The sequence below is a fragment of the Dipodomys merriami genome, unplaced genomic scaffold (assembly GCF_024711535.1).
Source record: "Dipodomys merriami isolate MVZ:Mamm:240054 unplaced genomic scaffold, mDipMer1.0.p SCAF_3, whole genome shotgun sequence".
NCBI classification, from domain to species: domain Eukaryota; kingdom Metazoa; phylum Chordata; class Mammalia; order Rodentia; family Heteromyidae; genus Dipodomys; species Dipodomys merriami.
This window is the reverse complement of record NW_027204492.1, coordinates 107,642,516-107,661,562: the sequence shown is the minus strand read 5'-3', so window position 1 is coordinate 107,661,562 and position 19,047 is coordinate 107,642,516. Positions and strand designations below refer to the sequence as shown.

Genomic DNA, 19,047 nt, shown 5'->3' with positions numbered 1-19,047 from the left:
TGCCAACTTTGTCTAGATCCTTCCTTTTCTCAAAATTTTGATAAAAAAACTTGCCTCTTCCTTCTTTTGTGCTGAATCTTAGATAAGAATTAAGTGGTTTTGTCAGAAGTTACTCAGTAGCTTTGTTGAATGATGAATAATTGATGATGACATTTAGATTGCTGTTTACAAACATCCCACATGTCCCTTGGCTGTGGCTCATTGTTTTGCTTTGAGTCAAGGTGGCTTTTTGCTTTTCCCACCTTAGACTGCCTTTTCAGAGTTAGATCAAAACAGAACTAGGGCTTGTTTCAAACTGTGGCCTATGGCAACTCAGAGTAAATAGGCTATAGTGTAAAGGGAGGTGGCTTCCAGATGCATTTCCTTGATTTGCACCTTGCCCCTCATCTCTGGAGTTGACTCAGAGGCCTTGGAGGCTGGTGGCCTGGCTGTTTGAGAGGAAAACAGCAGTTGGACACCTGGATCCATGTAACTTATATTGAGCTATGTCATACCCTTAAATATAACTACTGTAGCAAAATGTTACTAATAGTATGTTCTCATAAGAAGATAAGATGGGATCAAGTTATTAAAGTTTGGAAGAAACTAATGTTTGGAATCAAGGACAAAAATTTGAGGTGCAATGGGCCATCTCATGGGCTTCTGGAGTAAGACACAAGGTTTCTGATTTGCTGCTTATGATGTGTTCTTGTTTTGCAAACTCCAAAGTCATTCAGGCCTGTGCACCAGCAAATTTGGAGTTTTACTGGTTCAACACTGAAACTGACTATCATTTTTCTTTATGACAGTGCTGGGATTTCTAAGGGACAAGTGTTATTCCTCTTTTGAAATGAGAGGATGAGGGCTAGGGATCCTTGGACAAGAGGTGCTCATGTGAGACTTCATTTCTCATGGTACTGTTTGCCAGAGAGTCTGCTCCCTGAGATTGACAGCCTTCTCTTTCCCAGGCTCCATTCCCTCGCATACCATCTTCCCTCTGCTGGTGAAATTGAATTTATCTCAATGCACTGACTGATGTGCATGATAAATATTCTCATATTCCCAGACTAGAAATAACCTGTCTTGTGTCCTTTCTTTTTTTTTTTTTTGTTGACCTGTTCCTTTTTTTCTTTTCCTCTTCTGTTTTAACCTCCCTTCTTGGCTAAATCTTAATTTTCCAGGACTTGTCCGAGTTCAGTCCTGCTGGTGTTCAGAATCCAAAACTCAATGGTTTAATTTTTTGGGTAGAGGTATGGAAAATTTCTTAAAATTATACTTAAAATCTGCATTTGTCTTGCCATTCTTACAGGTGAAATATTTTTTTTGTCTTGGCATACTGAATACAATGGTAGTGTATACTCACACAGTCTGTATTTTATTTAGATGTATATGAGTACATTATTTTTGTATAATATTACTTTTCATCTATTAAAAGTTGTGGATATTAGCCAGGCACTGGTGGTTCATACCTGTATTGCTAGCTACTCAGTTCAAAGCCAGCCAGAGCAGGAAAATTGGAGACTCTTATTTCCAGCTGTGTGTCTAGTGGTAGAGCACCAAACTTGTGTGAAGAAGCTAAGGGACTTCTCTCAGGCCCTTGGTTCAAGCCCCGGTACTGGTAGATCCTCAGAAAAACAAAAAGTATATATACTTTCATTAAAGTTCAGAAACAGACCAAAGTAATCTATGGAGATAGAGGCCAGAATATTGGATACTTTAGGGGCAGAGAGATCATTGCCTGAGAAACTGTATGAGGAGCCTTCTAAGTATTTATAAATGCTTTAAATTTTATCTTAGAACTAGTAGCACAGGTAGTATATTTTAAAAACATATACAGATGTATAATTAAAAATACTTTGTATTCTTCACATTTGTGTACCTCATCTGTGTCGTAATTCAATGAATATTTAAAAACATGTTTTTTTCAGTATGCAAGACTTATTTGGCTTTTAATAGTCATTTGGGTAAAGATCAAATATTGAATGAGGTGATGGTAAAGTGGTTAATTCTAACCACTATACAAATAAGGGTAAGTTGTAAGGTATATATATATATATATATATATATATATATATATATATATATGTATATATATACATATATATAGTTAGGTATATATAATTCAGAACTTACAGGGCTCACAGTGTTATTCACAATACTGCTTTATTCTTCATCTTTTTCTAAAATTTTAGTTGTTAAGATGGGGATGTTATTTGGGACAGTTTGTGGAGGTTCCATGGCAAGGGTCACAGGAGAGGAGGTATATGGTCTCTTCAGATTGGTAGAAAACCTTATTTAAAAAAATTGATCTTCTTGCTAGATGCTTGTGGCTCATGCCTGTAATCTAACTACTCAACAGGTTGAGAACTAAAGGATCCCAATTTGAAGCCAGCAGGGCAGGAAAGTCCCTGAGACTCTTATCTCCAGCAAGTTACAAAAAAAAAAGCCAGAAGTAGACTTATGGCTCAAGTAGTAGAGCATTCGCCTTGAGCAAAAAAAAAAAAAAAAAAAAGTGTAGGGACAGTAGTCAGGCCTTGAGTTCAAGCCCTAGGAACAGTACACACACACACACACACACACACACACACACACACACACACACACACACACACACACACACACACACACACACACACACACACACTCATGCACTCATGTACACAAATTGATTTATTTGTGCTTCCACCCCTCCTTTCCTATTCTCTGTTTGTCCTTTTATCAATTATACTTTGAAATGAAAACTGCAACTCTAATAGATGCTATGGACACTTGTGTATCAATGTTACCAGATGGCATTTGAATCTTGGGTATTCTATGACAAATGAAAAGACCAAACACATGCACAGATAAATGAAGGTTGAATTAATCTTTATAATTAAATGGAATATTACCCTGCTATGACTGATTTTAGCTTTCAACCTAGACTGCATGCTAATTTTTCAGTGAACTGTAATTGTATTAGTGTGGCTTTTTTGATGCTTGAAAGTACTTAAAATAGATTTTGCCAAGTTATTGTGAGAAAAAGTTATTGGAACTTTTAATATTAAACATCTCTGAGATCTTGAGGTACATTTGTACTGTGACTTCTCATTGTTTATTAATCCTTTACTCTTTTTCATCCTGAAGTTTACATTGGTCAGTAGTTAAGTTGTATTGAAAAACTGGTAGAAGGGACAATGGTGACATTTTCTGTTCCTTCCTTCCTTCCTTCCTTCTTTCCTTCCTTCCTTCCTTCCTTCCTTCCTTCCTTCCTTCCTTCCTTCCTTCCTTTCTTCCTTCCTTCCTTCCTTCCTTTCTTTCTTTTTCTTTCTTTCTTTTTCTTTCTTTCTTTCTCTTTCTTTCTTTCTTTCTTTCTTTCTTTCTTTCTTTCTTTCTTTCTTTCTTTCTTTCTTTCTTTCTTTCTTTCCTTCTTTCTTTCCTTCTTTCTTTCCTTCTTTCTTTCCTTCTTTTTTTCTTTCCTTCTTTCTTTCTTTTTTTGGTTGTGGGGCTTGAACTCTGGGCCTGGGTGCTGTTCCTCAACTCTTCAGCTTAAGGTTAGCGCTCTACCACTTGAGCCACAGCGCTACTTCCAGTTTTCTGGTGGTTTATTGGAGATAAGAGTCTCATGGACTTTCCTGGCTGGGCTGGCTTTGAACCATGATCCTCAGAGCTCAGCCTCCTGAGTAGCTAGGATTACAGGTGTGAGCCACCGGCACCCAGCTCTCTCTGTCTCTCTGTCATGCCAATACTGGGGCTTGAACTCAGGTCCTAGGTCTATCCTTTTGCTTTTTCACTCAAGGCTAGCACTCCACCACTGGAGCCACAGTTCCACTTCTAGCCTTTTGCTCATTAATTGGAGAGAAGAGTCTTAGGGATTTTCCTGTTTGGGAACCTCGATTCTCAGCTCTCAGACTCCTGAGTAGCTAGGATTACAGGCCTCAGCTGTCAGGGCCAAATGTCAAAATGCCAAGGTTAAGAACTCCTTCATTATAATGCAGAACTGAAAGACTTTCTCATCAAGTCTAGGGTGGCCCCTTGAATTTGCATTTCTTGACAAACTACTAACTGATACTGATGTTCTCAGTTCAAAGATGCTGTGTGATATTTCATACTTTCCCAGTTCCATAATTGGCCCAATTCTCTCTCTCTCTCTCTCTCTCTCTCTCTCTCTCTCTCTCTCTCTCTCTCTCTCTCTCTCTCTCTCTCTCTCTCTCTCTCTCTCTCTCTCTCTCTCTCTCTCTCTCTCTCTCTCTCTCTCTCTCTCTCTCTCTCTCTCTCTCTCTCTCTCTCTCTCTCTCTCCCCCCCCCGTCCCTCCCTCCCTCCCTCTTTTGGTGCCAGTCCTGGGCCTTGAACTCAGGCTTGAACACTGCCCCTGAGCTTCTTTTGCTCAAAGCAAGAGCTCTACCATTTGAGCCACAGCTCCTATTCTAGTTTTTTGGTAGTTTATTGGATACAAGAATTTCACAGACTTTCCCACCCATGCTAGCTTTAAATCATGATCCTGAGATCTCAGCTTCCTGCATAGCTAGGATTATAGGTATGAGCTTTGATCTCTCCACTCCACATTTTATCAGGGAAGGTGCAATATTTTTTGTTTTATTTTGTTTTCTGGCACAAGTTTGAACTCAGGGCCTTGAGCAAACTAGGCAAGTGCTCTAATATTGATTCACACCCTCTGTTCTTCAAAGTTTTCAGGAAGTAAAAAATTGCTCCTTACCAGAGTTACGTGAACCTTATTGGAAAGAATGATGACAATTCCCATTCAACTGAACTGTTGATGAGAGAGGGATGTGTTTATTTAGGTTAATTTCCAACTTGCCTTCTGTTTAAATAAGTAACTTAATGATTAGCGGAGGATTAAGGAGCTGATTAAATTTCCTGGAGAAAGGAGTTAGGGCTTAAAATTGTAGGTATATTTCTAGCTCTTTGAGTCTAGACATTTGAAAGTTCATTTTAATAATTTGTATTTTCCCCTTCAATTCCCCAAAGCACATGGGATTTATTTTCATGGTGCTTATTCCCATTTTCATTTCATATTTGTATATTTTCTGCTTGAAAATTCAGATGTTTACTTCAGCAAAGCATGAAAAATTTTTAAAGTGAATTATTTACTTATTTAAACAATAATTATGTAGTCATGCATTTATATCTTGGGTACTTTATGTAAAAAAAAGATTGTGGTTTGAAGCCAACCAGTGAGACTTTTATTTCTGATTAAACCAGCAGAAAGTTGGGAGTGGAACTGTGGCGCAAGTGGTAGAGCAACAGCCTTGAATGGAAAAAGCTGAGGATGAGCACCAGGTCCTGACTATAAGCCTAAGTACAGGCGCACACACATACACAACCCAACTCTTGTACTTTATTTTTCCCTTGCTGCCTTTACTACTAGGTTTGAAAACCTCACTGACCTTTTAGCAAATTTTCTGAAGAGTTTTTCTTTTTAAATTCTGAAAAGTTTTTCGGAAAGAGCCAAATAGTAAACATTTGAGGTTTATGTGGGCCATGTGGCTCTCTGTTGCAACTACTCAATATGAAAGAGAGGATGGGGAGAGACAGAGAAGGGGAGAGAGGGGAGAGAGGAGAAGGAGAGGGGAGAGAGGACATAGAGATGAGAGAGAAAGGAGAGAGAGGGAGAAAAGAGAGACAGTGAAAGACAGAGGAGAGAAGGAAAAGAGAGATGGAGAGAAACAGAGAGGGGGAGAGAGGAGAGAGAAGGGGGGAGATAGAGAGGACAGAGAAAGGAGAGAAAGAGGAGAAAGACACAGGGGAGACAGAGAAACAGAGAGAGAGGGAGAAGAGAACCACAAAAGAGGAGAGACAGAAAGAAATAGAGAGAGAGAAAGAGAGAAAGAGAGAGAGAGAGAGAGAGAGAGAGAGAGAGAGAGAGAGATGGTGGTGGGGTAATTATGAAAATTGAATTATTTTGAAAGCTCTGCCTTTAGGTAGATAAGAAAGCAGAAAGCCTCTTTCATCTTCTGTTGGTTCTCAAATCCTTTCACCCCTACATAATCCTTTGCCACAGTAGCATAGTAGCAGTCTGGACTAAAAAAAATAAAAAAAGCTATGTACATATGACCATATAAGATGATGCTAAGCGAAATGAACCCCAAGATAGGGATGCAAGAGGTTTTATCTTTCTTGCTGTTTTTTTAATGTGCTTATAATGTGTTGTGTGATTTTTTTTTGTTTCTTTTGTATGTTCTTCTTCCTGGTTTAACCCCTGTTGTCACTGTATTTGATTCTGGTGCCCTGCATCTTGTATACACATTTTTCTAATTTGGGGAGGGGAAGGGAAATAACAAAATGCTGAAACAAGGAAACAGGTTGACCCATTGTAACAATAAGATGTACAAGACACTGTGTCGAAAATGAACTCTACAGCTTTGGGGGCGGAGGGAGAAGTTGAGGAGGTGGGGAGGGAAGGAATGGTAGGAGAAAAACAAAGGAAGGGTAACAATGCTCAATAGGAAATGTGCTCATTACCTTACTCATGTAACTGTGACTCCTCTCTGTACATTATCTTTACAATAAAAATATGTATTAAAAAAATCTTTCTTTAACAAGTGACAGGCTGATTTGGACCCACAGACTGTACTCATCTGACCTGTGATGTGGAGCTCTGTGTGTGAGATGGAGAAAAACAAAATTGACTTTGGCTTTCCGAAAAGTTTAACTATGATACTGAATTGTCTGGGCCCTTGGGCTTTTCTCATCATAGCTATGTCTGAACAAATGAGTTTAGCTCATCTCAGTTCAGCTGTTCATGCAAACAGTTCTAACAGTTATTCTATTTGGACAAACTTTGTGAGTGATTTGGTACATGCTTCCCCTTTTAAGACAATACTCTTCCAACGGTTAAGGAAGTGAATGTGTTGTTTTGTGAATTGATGCTAGAGTATATTTGTGCTCTGAATTCTTCTTATTTTTTAATTTTTTGTGCTGATCCTGGTGCTTGAACTCAGGGCCCGGGTGCTGTCTCTGAGCTTTTTGACTCAAGGTAGTGCTTTACCACTTGAGCCACAGATCCACTTCTGACCTTTTTGGTGGTTAATTGCAGATAAGGGTCTCACAGTCATTCCTGCCTGGGCTGGCTTCAAATTGTCATCCTCAGGTCTCAGCCTCTGAAGTAGGTTTGAGTCAGGCGCTACTGGCACCTGGCTTAAATTGTCTTGTTCCTATGTGTTCTATTTGCTAGGAAAATTCTCTAAGGGTAAAGGGGGGGGGATTAATACATAAATAAGAAGAACATCACAGAAACCCCAGGGAAGAAGTGTTTAGTGTCAGTTTGTCTAATTTATGACCTCTCTGTGCAGGATGGAGAAACTTCTCACCTTCAAGATATGTGAAATTGGTGCTTTTAGGAGAGAGGATATATGGTATTAGTTTGTAGTTTGGAAACTGCCTTCCTAGAATGTTGCCCATTTCATAGAGTAATGGGCAGAGACTGTCCACTACACTGGAGCATTACTCACACAAAAGCTTAAGGATGAATGGTCTGAGATCTGAGCACTCCTGTCTTTCTAGTTCTTATAGAGTCACAGCTACTGTGTGAACTTCATGAAGCCCTCGGATTCATAGTGAAGCTTATCTCTTCTCCACACCAACATGATGCATCAGCTTGTCAACCACACCCAAAAAACAATTTGCAGAATTAAGGTTTTTGAAGACTCACAATAAATCAGTGCCATTCCTATCCAGAAAAGAAAATTTGATTTGGTTAGATAATTGCGCTGTTATTATTTGTGGCATCCTGATAACCCGAAAGGATATTAAAGCCTCTTCCCTAGGCTAATTTTCATCAATACCATTAGCTCTGCTTAGAGTGAGATCTCCAGTCAAGTCATCTATACAAGTCAATCATCTCTTTTTGGCATTATGGAAACTGTCATTGTTTTGAAGGGTAGAGCAATGCCTGGATAGGTTCCTGAACTTCCGGGTGCTTAAAGCCCAGTGTTTTGATTGATGTTTAATAGTTATTACAGAACTCATCAAAGAAAATGATACCTTGGCATTGTGTAAGCCTGACTGGAGCTTTCAGAGCTGTCGGAAGCTTAAAGAAGTTGCTCCATAAATTGAGAAAGGGCAATGATCAGTTGTTGCATTTTTTTCTTATGTGGGTTAAATTAATAAAAATGAAAAATTATGCTAAGAGACTTAACCATGTAGATTCAACACAAAGCTGTTTAATTAAGTGATTAAAGTGATCCCTTTGATGTAATACATGCAAGACATTTGAGACTTTACCTGGCTTTCCTAAGTAGCCAAGTCAGTGGGGATTAAAACAAATGAGCTTGCATCTTACTTCCTGTAGATCAGCTTAAATACTAATTGGTTTTGAAAATTCAGGAGTAAGGCAGTCCACCTAACCAATCTTCAGTTCGATTTGGTCATCTGTATAAAAATTACAAGTTGTTTCCATGCTTTAGCTCAATACAACACAATTATATTGGTTTTTCTTCCTCTTTTTTTTTTTTTTTTAGCATTACCAAGTTGTATTGTACTTCATAGAAAGTTCTGGGAATACAGGGCTAACTTGAGAGCTTAAATCATATCATGTATTATGTTTTAAATGTTCATTTTTTATTTTCTATTGTGAAAATACTGTACAGAGGGGTTACAATTACATGGGCAAGATAATGAGTACATTTCTTAGCAAGCATTGTAGCCTCCTCCTTTGTTTCCCCTTCCCATCCCTTCCCATCCTCCCCCGCCCCCTCACCCAATCCTTGTTCATTGTTTTTTTTTTAAGATCATGTGACAGTTATTGCCTCAAAGAAATAATATGCGCTTTATACATACTCTGTTGTCAACACAAGAATTAACTGTTCTGCCAGGTGCTGGTGGCTCACACCTATAATCCTAGCTGCTCGGGAGGCTGAAATAAAAGGGTCATAGTTCAAAGCCAGCCTGGACTTGAAAGCTGGTGAGACTCTTATCTTCAATTGACCACCTAAAAATTGGAAGTAGAGCTGTGGCTCAAAGTGGTAGAGAGCTAGCCTTGAGCAAAAGAGCTCAGGGACAGCGCCCAGACCATGAGTTCAAGCCCCATGATCAATCAAAAAATTACTTGTCTTTTTTTGGTGACTGCTCTTTTTTATTCTCTGTCTCCCCTCTTTTCTTCTTGTGACATAACAGATCACTCTTGTAGTCTAGCCGTTTAGAACAACAGTCTTCCATTATCTCACAGTTTCTGTGGGCTTAGGGATTTAGATATGGTGGATCTAGATTCTCTGGCCCAGATTTTCTCATAGTACTGGAACATCATCCATAGACTTGATTGATAAAGAATTTGCTTCAAAACTCACTCAGGGTAGATATTAGCAGGATTTGCTTCCTTGTGGGTTGTCTTCAGTTTAACAAGGAATTTTGAGTCTGGAAATTTCTCTCATGTTTTGCTCCTGGCTTACTAGCTGGCTTCCATGAAAGAATAGAGAGAATGTCTTATTCTAGCTTATCCTCATAGAAAAACATTACATAGGAATGACTATCAGGAAGCATGGATTATTGAGGGTTACTTTAGAGACTTCTTGTCTGACACTTAATTTCTTATTTTTAAATATGGTCCCTCTTCTTAATTATTTTCTTCAAAGAGTTGTACAAAGGAGTTTTTTTTTGGTCAGTCATGGGGCTTGAACTCTGAGCTTGGGTGTTGTCCCTCAGCTCTTCAACTCAAGGCAAGCGCTCTGCCACTTGAACCATAGCACCACATCCAGTTTTCTGCGTGGTTTATTGGAGATAAGAGTCTCAAGGACTTTCTTGCCCTGGCTGGCTTTGAACCATGATCCTCAGATCTCAGCCTCCTGAGTAGCTAGGATTTCAGGCATGCGCCACTGGTGCTGGCTAAAGGAGTTTCAATTCAACATATCTACTTAGATATACAAGGCATCTTGATCAGAGTTATCCCTTCCATCATTCTCCTCGATTTCTCTCATCCTCACTCCATCTCATCAAGTTACCTAGTTCTATTTTCACATATGAACATTGAGTTTCATGATTACATTTGCCCACCGTTTTTCTCTCCATTCATCTATGCTCCTCTCGTTAACTCCTCACCCCTCTCAGTCAAGATATATTTCAACTTCCTAATATTCACTTTGTTAAACTGTTAATTATTCAAAGAGGTTACACTAGGGATGGTTTATATCCATGGCAGGACAGAACAAGGCAGCTCAAGATTTTGGCATACTACTCTGAATGGTACATAATGGTAAACATAAGTTATTTCTGGAAATTTCCACTTAATTTAATACTTGTGAACAACAGTTGTCTGCATGTAACTGAAACCAAATAGATATTTTCTTAGTCATGAAGAATGAATTGCAATGAATTTTATACCATGTTCCACTTTCCAGAAAAATCCCTTTGTTTTTTTACTTCTTTTCCTCTTGTAGTAAGATCAGTTAATATTTAAATGTGTGTCTTGACAGGAGTAGTACAAAGTGATGCTCTTGATCATATATTAGACCTTTCCTTCTCAGTTCTGGGGCTTGAACTCAGGGGTTGGGCACTGTCTCTTAGCAATTTTTTTTGCTCAAGGCTAGTATTCTACTATTCAAGCCACAGTACCATTACTGGTTTTCTGGTGGTTAATTGGAGATAAGAGTCTCATGGACTTTCCCACCCGGGCTGGCTTTGAACTGCGCTCCTCAGATCTCAGCCTCCTGAGTAGCTAGGGTTACAGGTGTGAGCCACCAACACCTGGCCATATATTGGAGTTTTATCTATTTGAAGACTAAATATAAAATATTTCCTGTATTTTCTGATACTGTTGATGACATTGGTCAGAGTGGTTTTGTCAAGAAAATTACTCAACATATGAATCAATATTTATTGCACATTGATCACTTGCTCTGTGCTTGACATTATGTTCCGTGTGAGGAACACAATGGTAATTAAGTGGAATGGGCTATTTGCTTAATTTGATGAGCACCAGAAAGAAAGTTCTCTCAGCTGCAAAAACCTCTCTTACAATTAGATTTATCCCTTTGGCTAATAAACTACTCTTTTAAATATAGCTATTTCTCGGGGTTAATGCATTAGATTGCTATTAGTCACTCACATTTTATTATAAATTAGTTTGAGGCCCCAATGACAGCTAATGGATTAGCTGCCTTGATGGAATAATAGTTTTGATGGCTGAAGAGGGAGGGAGGAGATGACTCCAAAGCACAGTGTACTACCAGAGAAATGCCAACTTGGATATGTTGAGAGAAGCATGTTCTATGAAAACCTAGGTATTGGGAGGAAAAGGAAAGAAAGAAAGGACAAGAAGACAGAAACCGGGGCGGTGAATTCTAAAGACAATCTTTTTATCTTTTGTAAATAAAACCTAGAGTTAGATTATTTTTGTCAGTCATAGGGCTTGAACTCAGGGCCTGGGTGCTGTCCTTGAGTTTTTTTTTTTTAATCTCTCAAGGCTAGTGTTCTGCTACTTTGAGTCACAGCTTCACTTTTGCTTTGTAGGTGGTTATTTGGAGGTAAGAGTCTCACAGACTTTTCTGCCCAGGCTGGCTTTGAGCCACAATTCTTAGTTCTCAGCCTTGTGAGTAGCTAGGATTAGAGTTAGATTTTCTAGCATATCTTTGGCTAGTTTTAGAGGTAGACCTTGGAAGACCTCTCTTAAGTTATTGTGTGTGTGTATGTGTGTGTGTGTGTGTGTGTGTGTGTGTGTGTGGCAGGGCTGTGTGTGTCTAAAAAAAAACCTGGGTTTTTCTGGGCATGTGCAGAGTCTGGCTTTGCTAGGAAAATCTCCCACTGTGCTTCAGTAAGCTTATAGATCCAACCCTCTCTTCACCGACCACAGCATTGCCTAATAGCTTTTCTTTCACTGTTTCCCTTCTTATCATTTTCTCCCTCATCACAAGTGTGGCTCCTTGAAATTTGATCTATAATGAAAGAGAGATATTATTTCACAGAAGACTGCAGGGGTTTGGTTAAGGGTGTATCTGGCTTGAGTTCCCCTAAAAGACCCTCCAGGCAGGCAGAAAACAGTGATCCTGAGTCTTTGAGAGAGTTTGTATTTCTACTATCTCTTTATGATCTACAAGTTACATCAGTTCATCCTGTATTCTGGACCAAGGGATCAAAATGTGTCATAAGTACAATGCCATCCTGAACTCTTCCAGACAATACTATGAGTCAGGTATCGAATTTTCTCAAACTACATTTGATGAAAAGGGGAGTAGACAAGGTCTGCATTCAATTACACATAATGTAAAACAGAATGCCTAATGCCTCATGCAAATGGTTTATGTTCCTTGTGTTATGGAATGGATGGGGAGAGAGTCCAGACCTGATAATGCTAACCATTTTTTCAGGCATTTTAGAAACAGATATTTGTCAGGGTGAATACATTAGATTGCTATTAGTCATTCACATTTTATTATAAATTTGTTCGAGGCTCCAGTGACAACGTTAATGGATTAGCTGCCAGATGCCATCAGCTTTCCATTCTGCCATGTTTACCGTGGAGATTTCTTCATCATGTTTGTTGCTTTGTGGTTACAAGATAGTTTCTCTGCCAGCCTTCCAGAAAGGAAGAAGAAAGGCTACAGCAGAGGTTCTCAACTGGGGGTGATTTTGCCTTCAGGGGACATTTAGCAATATCTACAGACATTATTAGTTGACACAACTTTGGAAGGGGTTGTTACTGGCATCTAGTGTATAGAAGCCAAAAATTGTGCTAAATATAGAATTGACAACATCATCCCCAACAACAGGAATGCTTATAGTGTTGAGGCTGAGAAATCCTGGACTAAAGGCAGGAAGCATATGCCAGTCTCTCCTTGTTTCAGTAGCTCCTCAGAAATACAACAAAGATTTTGAATTATATATGACTGGTGAAAGTTTCTTCATAGCCAAATCTAGCTGTGGAGCAAGCTGGTAATGCATCCATCTTTAGTTGGATCTGTTATCCTAAGCAGAATTGGGGTCTTGATAGTAAAAATAGAAAGGAAACAGAGATTTTGGAGGGATACTAGACAACATTTACTTTGGAAAAGTGAGTCACAGAGGTAGAAGAGATCAATAGCTGTGTAAAGTCTCCTTCACTGAATGGGCTATCCAGCTGTTCCTTTTCAGATGTCTTCAGAGAATCAGGGATGGAAACGCATGCACTGGTTATAAAAAAAAAAACCCTTGAGGTTTTGATCAGCCTCAAATAGCCTAGAAAGTATTTCATACAGGATATAATATCAATCTGTTAAATATTCATTACTACTGTGTCCTCAGTATTTGCAGGGGGACTTGCCTTCCTTTCTTATCCATATAACCAGTGGGGAGATAGATTTCAGACTTACCTCACTACTACTTTGCCCTTCAATAAGTCCTCAGGCTATTGGTGCTTTACTCCTCCCATTATGAAAAGGTTAAAGATGATATGGCTGTTTGCTTGGGGTTTAGACAGAAAAATGCATGTCCCTGCAAGTCTATCAACCAGGAAGGTGTTCAGTACAGGGAATTTGAGGGTTATGCAACCACTGTAAGTCTGGGGAGTGAAACACAGAGGCTGCTAATGATCTTTTCTACCTCTACTCTAAAGGAGTCTTACCAGGAGAATGCCAAGAAGTTGCTGGCAAAACATTATCTGCTGTTTGCAGATACCTGAGGTACCTACCTATGGCTCTGACAACAAATACATGGCATCTTTATATTTTCCACCTTTCCAGGGACCAATGAGTACTACTTATTAATAATCTGACCTGGGACATTCTCCATGGGATTTTGAGAGATTTGATTCTTAAGCTTCTTAGGGGGAAATGTACACTGGGATGGGTTAAGATGATGCAGAATTGATAACAAACTCTTTTGAATTTGAATGAAGGCATCCATGCATATTGGGGAAATAAAATACCTTGCACAGATGTTGATGATGTTGCTTCTAGTATTGTTACCTTATTTTCGCTATATAGCCTCAGGAAGTAAATAGGGATTCTCTATATCTCTGTTCTGATTCTCTTCAAGTCATGGTGATGCTGAGTAAATTAGAAGAAAAAATTCCATGTTCTTCACATCTAATGCAGAAGGGAATATATTCTGTGAGAATCCATAGTACAGCAGGGGTCCCAGAGCGTGAGGTTTGGCAAACAATGCATAATTCACCATCAAGTTCCAGAAAGGCCAGTGTTGGGAAAACAATTGTGGTTGACTCAGCTTGTCTACTATTTTCTGGGGAGGAGAACTATCTGAAACTCTTTATGTGCTAAAGTTATGCATATGACTTGTGGTGAGTTGCTAAAATAAAGTGAAAAATTAAATCCAACAAGGGAAATAATAGAACATTTTCAGGGGGAGGTAGTTTGTATACATTATGACATATTGTTTGATGTAGGGGGGAGAATTATAACCTCTAGTTATCTGTTATCTGGGTCACATCAGGCTTTTAGTGTGTGCAACTCATAGGTTTGTAAAGGCAAAATTTGATCTGTGCTGGATTTGAGTCTTTGGAACAGCAAAACCCATTATGACCATGTCTTACAGTACTTGTAAAATCTTTTCTGAGTTTTGAGTTGCAGGTTGCTGCTGATATTTAATATTAGAATTATCTGAAGGAAGATAAGGAAAATGTACCATCTTATTCTATTTATTGCTTGAATGAGGCAAATTGAAAAGGACTCAAGGAGAAAACTTAATACCAAGAGCAGTGTGGAAAGGTCATTGTTTTGCATTTCTGCGGTGGGGCTTGGGTCTGGGCTTATCTGGACTCTTGGGCTCCAGCATCTAGAAGCTGATTATGGAGATTAGGATTCATAGACAAGCAAATACTCCAAAGAGAAACCAGCCAAGGAATAGGAGACTTAAGGCAGAGAAGGAAGAGACCAGGGAAGGTGAGAGTTCAGAACACCTCAGTCCTTGTCTGATCCTATTTGGGAAGGGGAAGATCTGGAAGTACAATTTATAGCTCTGAACTAGTCCTGAATTGAGACAAAGACACTGAACCTTCCTTCTAGAGTTAGTAATCAGCTAAGGGCTGCTTTGTATGGAGGGAGAGATTGGATAGGTCATCCAATCAGTTACTCTTAGTTGTTGTTGGTTGTGGGACTTGAACTCCAGGCCTGGGCCATAGTCCCTGAGCTCTTTAGCTCAAGCTTAGCATCCTACTACTTTGAGCCACAGATCCACTTCTGGTTTTGTGGTGATTAATTTGAGGTAAGAGTGTCATGGACTTTCCTACCTGGGCTGGCTTTGAACATCAGTCCTCAGATCTCAGCCTCCTGAGTAGCTAGGATGACAGGTGTGAGCCACTGGCAGCTGGCCAATCAGTTGTTGTTGTGTGTAGACTAGGCTTTCAGATGCTGACCATTAGGAAAGACCTGCTGGGTGGGAGGACGCAAAGGAGTGAGAAGAGGCATCCTAGATGATCTGGGCAGAAATCTGACCAGGTGGTCACAACACCCTCGGGATGTGTTCTTTAAATAGTTGTACAAAGGAGGTTCCATTGAACAAAGCAGTGTGTGAATACAGTGCATCTTCATCATTGTTACCCCCTTCACCATTCTCACTACCCCCACCCCACTTTTGACCCATCCCAGAGCTGTTCTTTTGCTTTTAATGAATCTTAGCATCCGAAGAGGGAACAGAGAGATTTTTTTTTTCACATGCACTTGAAAGTTTGTGTGAAACAAAGGCTGGCAAATATTTCCTACCAAGTCCCAGATAAAAATAGTTGAGACTTTAGGAAGCACAGAAGCTGTTGCACAAAACCAGCCATAGGCAATAGGTAAATAATTAAGTATGGCTATGTTCTGACACAGCTTTATGTAGGAAAAAAAAACAAAAAGCAGTCTTAGGAGGAGGGCTAGATTGGTTCTGGAGCCACAGTTTGCCCATTTCTTCTTAAAAGACTCCTTATGTGTACCTAAGGTAATTTTTTCCTCCTTTATCCATTTCCTGTGTGTTGTAACACACAAGACATTTAGTTCCTTTGTCTACTCAAAGGACAGTTGTACTGTTATGATGTATCTCAAATTAGAAAGGACCCCTTGTTCCAGTCTTTCTAGCATCCTGGCCATCATTCACAAATTCTGCACAGATAATCCTCCTGAAGCATGACTCATCTACTTTTATTCTCCTGCTGAAGCTATTTAACTCTTTCTTAGTTAGAACATAAAATAAAGGTTCGGGCTGGGATGTAGCTAAGTGGCAAAGCGCTTGCCTACCAAGTGTAATGTCCTGGATTCAATTCCCAGTACCAAAGGAAAAAAAAAGACAAAAAAAGACAATTAAAAATTATAAAAATAAAGATTCATCAATGTAGCCTTTAGGAATCTCTGTAATCTATGTTTCTTGAAATCTTTTTTTTCCTATTTATTTAAATGATAAGAATGTTTTATGCATTTACAATGTAGACCAGAAAATTCTGATATATGTATACATTGTAGAATAGTTAAGTTCAGCTAATTAGCATATGTCTTGCCTCACATATTTATAATTTGGGGAGAGGGCAAGAACAGTTTACTGTCTTAGCAACTTTCAAGTACACAATATGCTGCTATTAGCTATGGCCACCATATTGTAAATAGATCTTAACTTATTCCCCTTGCCTAACTGAATTTTTTTGGGGGGTCCAGTCGTGGGGCCTGAACTCTGGGCCTGGGCGCTGTCCCTCAGCTCTTCAGCTTAAGGCTAGTGCTCTACCACTTGAGCCACAGCGCCACTTCCGCTTTTTTCTTTTTGCTTATGTGGTGCTGAGGAATGGAACCCAGGGCCTCAGGCATGCAAGGCAAGCGCTCTACCATTGAGCCACCTTCCCAGCCCCCTAACTGAAATTTTTGTCATTTAAAAAATATCTTCCAAGTTCTTAGTCCCTTTTAGCCATCATTGTCCTTTCTATTTTTACATTGGAATTTTTTTTAAGATTTCACAAATAAGTGAGATCTTATGACACTTCTCTCTCTGTATCTGGCTTATTTCACCTAACTTAATTAGGCGTTATGTTAAGGGTAAGCTTTGGGTTACTGTCCTCCAATTCCAGCCATATTCCACATCTGCAAATGATGGGATTTGATTTTTTTATGACTGTATATTATTCCATCTCATTCTCCTCTCTCTCTCCATTTTCATTATCATTTACAGTTGATGGACACTTAGCCTAATGCTCCTCTAGCTGTGTGTGTGTGTGTGTGTGTGTGTGTGTGTGTGTGTGTGTGTGTGTGTGTGTGTGTGTGCGCGCGCGCAAAGGACAGCATGTCTGCCTTTTAGAGGCTGAATAGTATTCCATTGTGTTACATTTCCTTGATCCAGGCGCCATGTGTGGGCACTTGTATTGCTTGCATTCCTTGGCCACTGTGAGTTGTGCTAAAATAAACATGAGGTATACAAGTCTTTAGCAAGCTAATTTCATTTCCTTTGGATAAACACTCAAGAATAGGGTTGCTGGATCATATGGTAGTTCTAATTTTAATTTTTTGAGACTTTCCATACTTTTTTCTACATTGTCTATTAATTTTCATTCAGCATCATTACCAACATGTCTTTCTTTCTTTAAAAGAAATATAGTAGCCATTGTTGCAGGGCTATGGTAATAGCTTATTGTCACTTTAATATGCATTTCCTGATAGTGATGTTGAGACAGTTTTTCATAAACCTGCTTGACATATATGTTGCCTGTTCTGAAATGTTTTTAGATCTTTTGTATATTTTTTAAATCAAGTTACTGTGCATTCTTTATATTGAGTTGAGTTTATTATACATTTTGGGTATTAACTCTTTATCAGATATATGTTCACAATTATCTTCTCTGTATTTTGCCTTTTCTGCAATGTTCTTTCTCCTCATTTTCAAATGCTAACTATTCTCTAAGGCTTGCATTTTCTCCTTGAGGAAATTTTTTCTATGAGGAAGAAAAATTCTTCTTCAGAAGAATTCTGGACTTCATAGCAATTTTGTCTGTTTCTATTAAAACTTTTTTATGTTAGTTATTTGTTACATTCATTCCATTTTATTACATTGATGATAGAAGCTATCTTTTCCCACTGTCCTTTACAATAGTCTGTTTACAGTAAATAATTCAATATTGATAGTATTCTGATGAAGATTGCATTCCTTTCTCTTGTGATTATTAATGATTTAAGTATGGATACTCTGACATCATTTTTCTTTTTTCCTTTTTTATAGGCAAGAGCTGTTTTGGCAAAAGTTGGCTATCCTGAGTTTATAATGAATGATACTCATGTCAATGAAGACCTCAAAGCAGTAAGTGCTAAATTTATGGTATTTTTTGGCAAGTTTTACTGGCCTTTTGCCTTTTTACTAACCCGAGTCCAAGCAATTAAACCTGGTGATGCCAGAAAGTACCAACTTTTGATTAATTCCTTGGCTATCTATGAGCCTGAATATGCCAGACATATCAAAGATTTAGGGCAGATTTAAAATAAAGGATGTAGCAGAAAGAATGCATAGTTGAATAGGTACTATAAAGTGAATGGAATTGGCTTTGGCCTAATGGGTCATAAAGGAAAGAATTAACCAAATTGAGTATCTTACAGTTAGTTCTGATAATAATGTTCTGATCGTTATTTAGGATCCTGATCCTCATATTTGTTGTTACATACTTTTTTATTTTCCATATTCAAATTATGTGACTAGTAATAAATCTGCTTGCTGAGAGTTAACTTCATTAAACTTTATGACTATTTTGGCAAATTAAATCCACATACCTATGACTTTCTAATTTATTTTCAGTTGGATTATATATTTACAGTAATAATGGAGTAGTAATAATTCTTTTTTATTCCAATATTTTGATGCATATATCTTACAAGAGATATATTTATTACAAGCCTTTCTAATTACAGCTACCATTTCCTTTCTTATAAATAGTTCTGAAGAAGAATTTTTCTTCCTCATAGAAAAACTCAGTATTTTTTTGACCAGTCACTGGACTTTCTTTAAAAACATAGTCTTCTGAAATTATTTTAATGGTTTGGAGATGTAGCCCTTTCTTGAAATTGTGGCTAGAGAAGTAGTCTATCTGCAAGCAGTTCTAGCTTTGTGGATAAGCACCAGAATTTCACATGCATGCGCACATGCACATGCATGCACACACACACATACATACAGATTATATAAATATGAGGAAATATTTAAAA

General features: G+C 38.5%; 1 protein-coding gene across 1 annotated transcript in view; it reads left to right on the top strand.

The window, feature by feature from the left end:
- Window positions 1–19,047, top strand: part of Phex (phosphate regulating endopeptidase X-linked) — a 210,286-nt gene that overhangs the window by 118,602 nt on the left and 72,637 nt on the right. The window contains exon 13 of the mRNA XM_070040718.1: window positions 18,074–18,151. Coding sequence (XP_069896819.1) covers window positions 18,074–18,151 — 78 coding nt within the window. The remainder of the gene's footprint in view (window positions 1–18,073; window positions 18,152–19,047) is intronic.